The following is a 10,706-nucleotide window of genomic DNA, read 5'->3' as shown; positions in this document are numbered from 1 at the left end:
TCTTTAGGTGTCTGGGGCATTGGATGGATTGTGTCCCAATGTTTACATTAGTTCTCTCTAGTTGTTTTAGAAAACTTTGTTTCTGGCAGGAAGAATGAAGCAGCATTTTTACACATGCAGTGCCAAGTTTACAACTGAATCAAATGGCATGTGCACAAAATAAACAGGCATCAGGAGTAACTGCTTGGTTAGTTGCGGCAACTTTGTAGCAGACAAAACCACCAGAAGAATGAGCAAAGTGGAGCATATAAAATTCAGAAAGATTAGGTTTATCTTATGTTACTCTCATCCTCAGTGACTACAGCTGGGCACTGGTCCACAGCAGCATCATTTTCACCCACTGAGAATCTGACCCAGATCTAAGTGTGACAGACTTAAGGGATATTATAGATAATCATTAAGGATGAACTAGACAATTGTGAGAAACTTGTTCTCTGACAAGAGAAAATTCCTGTTGCTATTTCTGTATCGTTTAGGATAGAGAGGCAGAAAAATGCTTGCTATACTATCAGTTGGTTTAGAGGATTATGCTGTTATCTTGTAAACATGCAATTTTTTTTTTTCATTCTAGGTGCCACAGGGACTACTAAAGATGTGTAAGTACTTGCTCTACTTTTTCAAATATGTAACCCTGGACTTATCTTCAGTCCTACTAGCCTTATACTAGATTTAGTCATACATGATTCATCTGGCTCCTAACATATAATCAACACCACCAGTGTTTATTGTCTTTAGTGACAGCTTCCATCTCCACAAAACAATTTCATGTCTTATTTACTTTTCTACAGATTCCTTCCCTTGTTATTTCTCTCTGTAACAGAAATGTCTTTTCTCTGCTTCTTCTTCTTGTCTCTCAGAGGTGGTCATGTTCCTTCAGCCCCCTTTTCCCTGCCACATACCAGTACAACTTTTTCCAAAGGCCATGTCATTGCATGAAGCAACCACATAAATATACACCAAGCTCTGCGAGAGATTTAAAGAGCCACTGAGGCAAATGTCTCCTCTTTGCAGGAGACCCGGTAACCCATCCAGACTTCCTTTTCAAAGTACCCACCTTCTCTAGATGTTCTCTGCATTGAAGATAGTATCTATCTGCTCCTCTGTCTCTCCCTTATCTTTGACGCTGAGTAGCAGAGGGCAGCCCTACCCATCCTGTTTTTCTCTAAATGTGGAAGGTCTGAACCTCTATTGTCATGTTGCCTCTTGCCAACTTCAGTTTTTCAGAAAAGCAGCAGCAAAAGACCAGCCTTTCCCAGCCCATTTTTCATTTGCTGATGCAGAAATTTGCAGGAACAGCTTTATTTAGCCATAAATTTATTTTCCTATCAAAGGAAACATTAAAGAAGTCCTCCAGAGGTCTTGTCGCCTTCTATTTCATATAACTGGTATTTGCCACTAGAGTTTGAGGCTGAGGGACCTGGGAAAGATTTTCATGTTATGCAACAGGAACATTCTTCAGCTTTATTTACTTCATTTAGAATAACTACTTTAATTAGATGGAGGAATCCTGCTATAGAAATGAGGTTGTCAAGTCAGATAAACAAGTGCAGAGAAGAGCTTAACAACAGGCTTGTCCTTGCTATTACAGAGCACGGCTGAGAGCTAACGACAGGTCTCACTTGGCAGATGAACACTATTGTCACAGATGCTCTTGAGATCTGTGTTACCCGTGTGGTCTGTTTGCTGGTTTGCAGTGTCAGACAATAAATAAATTACGGAAAGGAAGCTTATGAGGAGCCTCTTCTTGATACAGCCTGCAGCATCCATGCCCTCAGCACTTATATACACAAAACTACTGTTTTTAATTTATATTAAGGCCTCTTTTTGTTGTTCAATTTCGATAATTTAAGTGACTGACTTAGAACTGCATCACTTTCTTTGCTCTTTGGTAGTTTTAAATTTCAAAATTGCAAGTGCTGTTAAATTATGAATTTAGTAGGCACGTTTCTGTGCTTCAAGGTATGGATATATGCAGAACTGCATTTATGTGAGTGTAAGGATTTGTAGGGCCAGGCTTTAGGAGTTAAACTGGGAGCATCCTACTTATTAGTGTTAGATTATTAGGTCACCTGTCATGTTTCAAAAAAGTGTTGGGATAACTTAGAAAAAACTAATTACTGGTGCAGACTTCAACACGGTGAAAGGGTCAATCCTGGAACCATTACTCATTCAGATAAGTATAGTGGAGCCAGCCAAACAACCTGTGTGAGTAATAGCATGGTTGAGCCTTCTCGTCAGACATTAGAAACACAGATCTGTTAATGAGGAACAGCAGTGATGACCAGAAAAGTCCTAAATCAATCATCCTAATATTTAACAACAGATTTTTACAAAGGAAGTAAAATACCAGAAGAACTATTTTAGTTTCATGGAAATGAACAAAGCAGGCTTATATTAACTAACATTAGAGGTCCACACAAACTTTTATTTTACACCTTTTCACTTTTATCAGCTAACGATTAAAAAATTCTCTTTAAAAAACCCACATTTTTTTTACTCTCAAATTTCTGGTCCAGAAAAGCATTTAGGTATGTCCTTACTTACAGCATACTTTTTGATACAGAATCTGGTTATTCTAACTCAAGAGATTTCTCTTTTTTTGACTGCGGCTCATTGCCAAGGCAGCAGCGTCTCCTGGAGCGAGCAGCCGGGTGGGAAGAGGGAGGGCTGGATCCTGCTCTGAGCCCTCCTGGGTGACTGCGGGAAACCTGCTTTGCCCTCCGGGCCTTGAGTTTCCTCACCAGTAAAGATAGGGATGACGATGTGACCTTCCTAAGCCAAGTGCTGTGAGACTGGGGGCCACGCAGCAGCAGGAAGGATGTATGGTCTGGGAACGTGATCTCTCCCTACGTACTCCGGCCCTCAGATCAACGGTGAATCTGTCGGCCAGCTTCGGCCAATGCTCCTGCCACACTAGTAAAGAGAAGTATGTCATATCTAAGCTTTTCCAGTTAGCAATAGGAGGGGCAAAGTATATGCTAAAAAACAATGCAATGCCTGGGATATTCAGAATGTGGCTAAGTTCAGAAGAAGATTAGTAACAGTAGGAAGGAAAGGGCACAGCAGTTCAAGCCTGTTTCGAAATATTGGGAAGAAATCCATCAAATACAAATGACAGGCCCTTGCTCCCAAGACACACTGAGAAACTGAGGAGTAGTCTGTCACTTGTGGAAAGTTTAGTGAATTATTTCTGGTGGGACTACTGAGCAAGGCTAGAAAGAGTCTGTATAATGCTTGGCACAAACAGAGTCATAAAAGCTGAGGTAAGAAAATTGCGGATGGAATTAATTAATGTGAATGCCTGTCATTTGGTATTTAAAATATTATGTGAAAAATGGCAGCTTCTTTCACCATCAAATGGACATGGGACTGATGGATGTAGAAACTGACAGCTGAACCAAGTATATTTTTCAGACTTAGGAGGGTGACAGGGAGCCTCTTGGGACAAACAAATCCTTACCAAAAGAATCATTTATTCTAGCTGAAAACAGAATGACGTTATGTGGATTTGCTGTTAAATCCACCTACTGGCTACAGGACTCCACCTACGCTACCTGCTGAAAAACGTGCTCTCGGTTCTTCTGCAGTAGATGTCAACAACATCTGAGGGAAGATGCAGCAACACGGCAGCAGATCAGTACAAAGCACATCAGACTGCAAAGTTTCTTTTGCCGTCTGTTCTTGGTGCAGAAAAGCTTATCCTAGCTTGCTCTTCCTGGAGGACTGTAAATGGAGGTATTTATAGACCTTTTTTTATGCTAGGTTCTTCCTTCATCCCTGACACAAGAAGAAGCTAGAGACATATTGGAGGTAGAGAGGGAGAGGGCAAAGATGTGCTGCACTCCCATATCCCCATACCTCTGTGAGACGGGGAGCACTGCTGAAACCAAAGGAGCATCTTTCCATTCTCATTTCCATGCTTCCAAGCGTGGCCGGTGCAGCCCCGCTCCCCGGAGCCACCCGCGTTTGCCCAGCCTGGGCACAGAGCGGGACCCGCCGCGGCAGGTCAGCCGGCACCTGGGAATTTGAATGTGAAATTAGCGGGCACCCTTCGAAATGGGGCCTTACGCTACAGTGTGTGAAGGCAAGAGGTGTGTGAATGTGCCTAACGCATAAACGGGAGCAGCACTCCTTCCCGTGCTGCTTAGAAAGCTGTCCCCAGGAAGGGGTGGAAGATGGCTTCTTCCTTAAGGGCCATCACCAGAATTTTTCTTCCCTCTCCTCCCATCCTTACACATTCTTCCTGTCTCTGCTCACCTCCGCTTTCCTAGCAGGACTACAACAGATTGCACCCAGACATCACCCAGCCCAAGAGCCGTGGCTTATACAATCCCAGATTATATTTGCTGTTGTGCATTTAAGGAAAAAGGTATTGCAAAATTAGACTTTGATTTGTAGCTATTAAGAGGAAAGGAAGAAAGCAGAGTGTTTTAAAAGAGCCTAGTCTGCTTAATCATAGACCTGGCTGATTTGTTTTGGTGAGAGAATGACAGTAATTGTCCAGTGATGCCCTGTTACAAAACATTTCTAGAACAGAAGAAAATAGCTCTGTTGCTAGTAGAGGCTTTTTTTTTTTTTTTAAACGTTGGTATTAATTTCGTGTTGGACAATATTGATTATTATTCTTACAACTCCATTTTAGGGGCTTTAAGCTGCGCATAAAGCTGCCAGTGCTTTTAAAGGATTCTTTTCTCTGGATAATGAGTAATCTGGATTATAGAAAATGTTTCCAGTTGTTTGAGAAAATCAATCCTGTGACACATTCAGTTGGTTCAACAGAAATTATTTGTGATCTTTTGGCACCCAAGGTCCCTTTCTTAAGTTGTTGTCAGTTTTTGGGTTTTTTTCCCTAAAAATACAGGGCTTGTTTCTACCCACTGATATATGCAGGTTTTCCACTTTCTTCAGCTGGAATTGGCCCACACTAGGACAGAGCAGCTTCACAGTCCTCCAGGAAAGTTGTCTCTGCATTTTTCTGGCTGCATCTGTGAGGACTGCAAAGTGTCTTGGGCTACATGGGGTCAGAGGAGATGGGAGATGTCTTTTGAAATGGCACTAGGTCCTCCAGGGAGGAGTGGCAGGAGGGACAGAGAATGAGTTTATTGCTCCATCTCTCTTGAGTGGTAAAACAGAGGCACAGGCAGCAGATGAGGAGACTCACCCCAGTCAGTGCTATGCCCTGCATGAATATCATGTAGCAAAACTGCAGCATACTTAAATTTACCCCAAACCTCTATTATTAAAAGGGCCATATTCACTGTGGTGACACAGAAAGGATAGTTTGTAATGTTCTGCCACTTGGAAAGAAGGTAAGTGTAAGGTAATTTACAACTTGTAGCAGTGTTTTTAAGACATTTGCTACCCTCCCAGGAGAGTGCTGAGGTTTAAGGGACTTTTTTTTTGTGTTTGAGGCTGTATTTTGCTACGAGCTCTCTGCACTTTGAGCCAAAAACCCATTGACTTCAGGGGTCAATAATGGCATACAGCCTTGATGATTGAACAGTAGGCACATCTATCTTCTAGAATAAATAAATTGCAATAAATAATGTCATATATTATTGTTTAAGATCACAGTTGATCAGCAATGCTTTTCAAGGCTACAGTATGGATTTAGCCCTAATGCTGGGTAAAGGCCAGCTCTTGGTTTTATGACCTAGGGGAGCAGATCAGAAATTCATCGATCAGCTCATGATGGGGAGTATCTTTGCACTGCCCCCATAGTCCAGGCAGTTGGCCCTTCAATGGGAATATTCAGGTGAGGATATCTGGGTGAACAGCCTGTGCATGAGCATTTCCACAGCAGAGCCCTCCTTGGGTCGTGGTGCCCCTTCACTTTTTGCAGCCTTCCCTGGGCACTGCTGTGGCCGTATCTCATGGCTCCCTGAGCAGCTACGGCGTGGGACTCCATCTTGGACAGTTGTGACAGCTGCGCCCCGCTGCAGGGAAGGGATGAAGGTTATCTGTGGATCTAACAGCAGTCAAGTTATCTTGCCTCTATTTGTATTGCTAAGTCGGTAGGTTGTAGACCAAGCTAAAGTGCAGCTGCTGCCCTGATCCATACCCAACCATGCAAGAAGAGCTCAAAGTCCAAATATTTAATTGGAGGTAGGCGAGTGGTTTCTGTGAAGACTGATGCTGGGGCACAAACTGAGACTAGCACAGGCACTATTCCCTTGGGGAGTAAGAGTAAATTTTTTATCTTTTCTGTACTACATATGCCTTCACATCAATGCCAATTACTTTATCGCCTGCCCCGGTTCAGCTACACCGGATGGTATTTCAGTGGGGGGAATCAAACCTTCAGTTTTTGATTCCCTTTCAGTAGGGAGGGAATCTGCAGACTGACCTGTGATTTTACCCTGAAGGTAAAAGAGAGGTCATTGCCCACTCATAAAGGATTAATAACAGTTATTTGGTTTGCAGACAACTCTGACTTCGGGAATCACAGTACCTCATTGTATGGAGAGGGCCTGTAACAACTTTTGGCACAGCTGCTGTGAAAGTTTACCTTTCTTCATCCTCATTCCAATGCCGGCATGGACGCCCAGCCCCTTCCAGTCTTCTTTTGGTGGAATAACAGCCCAAACTCATTCCTGTTACATGCAGAACCTTTATGATCCTGTTATGCGTGGAGTAATGAGGGGAGTTACTCAGAAAAAGTGTTAATTCACCTGTTTCAGCTCCCAAATCTGCTTTCAGGCATCACTAGTGAGGGTCATGAAAACTAAGCTGCATCTATTCTCAATCCTTTTCTTTCTTCTGTATGTTAGATTGGAAAATTGTCACTCTTTTTGTGCCTGTGTGGATACTTTATTGAATTGTGGATGACCTGAATTAAACTGGCATCAGTATTAATCCCTTTCTTCCCTTCCTCCTGAATCTACCCAGATGGTGATGGATTGTCTGAAAGAAACAGTCTGCTAATGTGCTCTATATCTTTTGATGTTACAGAGCAGAAGAATCAGTATCAGATGATGACAAAAGGAGGTAGGTGTGCTACTAGGACTGGCTTTATTTGCAATATGTTGCAGAGAGTTCTGCCACCAGATGTAAATGCTTCTTTTCCTCCTCCGAATTCCCACCAACACCGCCAAAGCAGAGAATAAGAAAAAAAGAAGAGAGGAGTAAATCTCACGCAGAACCCAGTATTGATGAATCCCCCCACCCCATTAAGCAAGTTGGAGAGAGGGGAACTTTGTGCCAAGAAGAGCACATTATCTCACAGCTGTAAGTGATGTTCTCGATAAGGGCCAGTGACCTCTGCCTTCACCCCAGCCCTGCCACAGAAGATGGCATTAGCACCTGTGGGAGACCTCTGCTGCACTGGAAATCAAAGGAAATGTGACTCTATCATCAAGCAAATCAGAAATCAACTCATAGCCCCTGGGGCTGGAGGAGACATGATTCCTTTGGCACCTAACGAGGCCGAGCAGCGTAATGGGAGTCTCTGCAAGTAGCTCCAGGCGCAGAAGAGGCTCTCAAGGACACAGTTTTTCACCTCCTTGCATCAGTCCCTGCTTTTCATACAGGCCTCGGAGCCAGAAAATGCGCTCTGCAAGGCCATGAAGGGGAGAGGGTTGGGCTACGAAAGTACCTAACACCCTCGTGCTCCTTCCTACTAACAGTTTTCTCCAAGTGTGGACCTAAGCAAGGGATGCAGGTCCTATTTACAAGGTCAAAGTCCTGTTTAATTAGTGTGCATTGTTTGAACTGAGGTGCTTCAGTGGTCCCGGTGTCGAACATGACTGTCAGATTAGCTCTGTCCTCAGTTGGGTAGATTCGGTGTCTAGAAGAAGCTGGGCCAGTGGGGTTTATTGTCACAACATAGTTGGGATTTAATGAAAAATGTTAGGAACTTAAGTGAAAAATAACTCCTTTCACAGGCTTGGGTCCCACTTTAGGTAGCCTCATGGGTTTTTTTTTGCCTGGCACCATATTAGCGAGCACATGGCACTTAATGTGCACTTTTCCCATAGCCACGGGAAGGGAGGGCCACTTTGAGGACGCTTGTGCAGAGGTGGCCTTTTCTCTGACCATCCGTGGTCTTTGTAATGCTGCTGTGTGATGTCAACATTGTAGGGAGAAGTGTTACAATTAAGCTCTGATGTCTCTTTAATCTCTCTAATGGTTTCTTTAAATCAGGAACTATGGTGGCGTGTATGTTGGCCTGCCATCAGACGCGGCTGCCATGGTTTCCAGTCAGACGAAAGCTGCACCGAAAGGTATCGGAAGGTTGCGTATTGCATTTCTCCTGCTTTCTCGGTTTAATTTTATCTAGTAGGATGTATTTCCTTTAAAAATCAATTATTATTTCAGACAGACTGGCTAGCCTTGGAGCCTCCAAAGGCAGTGGGGCTATTTACAATCGTTAAAGTGATTGTTCCCGTTTATTTAAATTTTAACATACTTACTTCTGCAGAAGGATCCTAGAGCAGATCCTGACAATGTGGTACATTGTCTTCTGAACAGCTTCTCCATGCTCTGAGTGCTCTGCAAATTCAAAGAAAACAAAACCCTGTTAGGAGTAAGAGGCTGTGATATGCACTAGCAGAGCCTCAGCACTATTTTTAGTTTTGAAGGTGTTTACATGCATCGTGGTGAATTCCAGTAATAACAGTTAGTAAGTGCTTGCTTTCAGGTTTATTTCTGTTCTTATATGAAACCCAGTGCAAACTGTTTCTTTTCCATGTGATGTTTTTGAACAGTGGGAAAAAGCATTAGGTTTATAGGTGCTTAATAGACAAGTCATAAACATATTTATGAAATCATGTAATAATTGTTTAGATTTAATACAACAAAATGCTGCTGTCACATACGTAAACCACAGAGTTTAGTCACTGACTGGTGCTTTTTTCTGCAAAACAAAAAAATGGAGAAAAATAACACTGTAAACCATAATAATAGTGGCTGTTTTTGGAACAGTAGTACCTTTGTTTCATGTTTTTTTTAAATGGTGTTCTAAATTAGTCATATGTTACAATGTTTTAACCATCTTTACCTATTGTTTTCTAATTAAGATTAGAAGGAAATAAATACATCAAGATCCAAACAGCTGGAGGTACAGTATATCTTGATTAATATTGTGTGCTTGGCATGTGTTCGTTTAACAGGAACAAGGTGGCAATGCACCCTGTGCTGCTCTTGGGTGGTCTGGGAATTGCCCAGTTAATTCTCCAGCTGCAACTTAAGTCTTCTAAAGGCTGGACCAGGGGCCAGTTCTCAATAGTGCAGGTGTAAATTAAAGAGGGTAAAGTCACCTTCTTGGTGAGAAGCAAGGAAACTCCATATTACTCCATTTGGCAAGGAATAAAAATCAAACGTGTTGTATTCACCTTCAACCACACCACAGCTAATCCTGCAGCAGTACTAAGACCTCCCATGGGAGGTGAGGTGCACCAGCAGTGTGTAGACCAGTGTCTGTAGAGACAAAGCTTTTCCCAGGAACAAGTAGTTTGCAGTTAGAAAACCTCTTCTCCATTTTGGGGAGCACCTTGAGGACCAAAGTGAGGCACCCACTAAGTAAACCACTGGAGCTTTCCTTTTGCTATGAGAGAATCTGTAGGGCCTTGTTCTCTGCTGACCAGAATAGGACAGTGAAAATTTATAGGCTCTATTCTTGACTTAAGAGTTTCAACTAACTACCTACCTACCTAAAAAAAAGTCCTTTACAACTTCATGTCTGAAGAAAAATAAAACAAGCTAAGTTTCCATTTAGAATTTGAACTGAATAAACATAGACAAATTTCAAAGGGAAACAGTTTTGGTGTCTAGCCAGTGAGGAGGGGGAGGAAGCTGCCAACGCTTTCCATAGGAAGCAGAACCCTTTCCTAATTTAGGTGAAGAGGCACAAACAGTTCTGGCTGGTCCCGGTGCTGGACGCAGGCCCAGTAGAGCAGAACATTAATACACCGATTATATGCAGGGATACCTGCAGCTGGTCATCACACCTAATTTCAGTAATTTGGCTGAGATGTCTAAGCTAGGAATGCTGTCACCCTTGACCTGGGCAAGACTGAAGTACCTTCTTGAGGTTGCAGCTTTCTGTCTGTGGTTGATGACCAGAGCCTGGGTTAATTAGGTCCTTGTCTAGGCGCTTTAGTTAAATGCCTGAGGTTGGGTAGAATCAGTCACTTGACATTTTTGATATTCAAAACAGTTGAAAGTGCACTTTGCCTTCATTAGTGCAAGATCAGGGCTTGGCTGCTGACTCAGGCTAAAAAACACTTAGATAGATGAGCACCTTTAAATCTGCAAAGGGTCCTCTGACCTCCACGAGTTTATGGGCATGTGTGTCTGGAGAGTGTAGACCACAAACCTCTCAGCTTCCATCAACAACCTAGTTTGCTGGTTTATGTATAGCATGTTACTGTATTGCTTTACCAATATTGCTTTACCAGTCCAGCTAAATCTGTTTTTTCCTTTCTTTTTTTTGAACAGTCTTCTACTAAGACGATTTGCCAGTGCTTTAGAGGGAGTTGTCTTTCTGCTGAAGAGTTTTATATTTATGTAGCCTTCTGGAGAGCAAGAGAGATCAGAGCACCAAAAAATCTAAACTGTTGCAAGTTCCAACTACGGGTAAAGCTTAAAATACAGCGTTGAATCAGTTTCCTATGATGGTTGCATTATGGAAACCTCCTGTTGTTCTCCAGTAAAAAGTGAAATTATTGAACTCATGGTGGATGTTTCTGCACAAGAGCTATCTTTGA

General features: G+C 42.6%; 1 protein-coding gene across 1 annotated transcript; it reads left to right on the top strand.

Annotated features, from left to right (window-relative positions):
* Nucleotides 1–571: 571 nt before the first annotated feature.
* Nucleotides 572–8,222, top strand: LOC104620972 (chromosome unknown open reading frame, human C12orf75; the record flags this gene model as incomplete). The annotated part of the gene is made up of 3 exons (XM_010287341.1): nucleotides 572–596; nucleotides 6,952–6,987; nucleotides 8,143–8,222. Coding segments are annotated over 3 exons (141 nt in total), but the record flags the coding sequence as incomplete, so codon positions are not given.
* Between the last annotated feature and the right edge of the window lie 2,484 nt (nucleotides 8,223–10,706).

Source organism: Phaethon lepturus, unplaced genomic scaffold, assembly GCF_000687285.1.
Source record: "Phaethon lepturus isolate BGI_N335 unplaced genomic scaffold, ASM68728v1 scaffold19435, whole genome shotgun sequence".
NCBI classification, from domain to species: Eukaryota; Metazoa; Chordata; class Aves; order Phaethontiformes; family Phaethontidae; genus Phaethon; species Phaethon lepturus.
The sequence above is the reverse complement of the archived record's forward strand: the minus strand, read 5'-3'. Positions and strand labels throughout refer to the sequence as shown.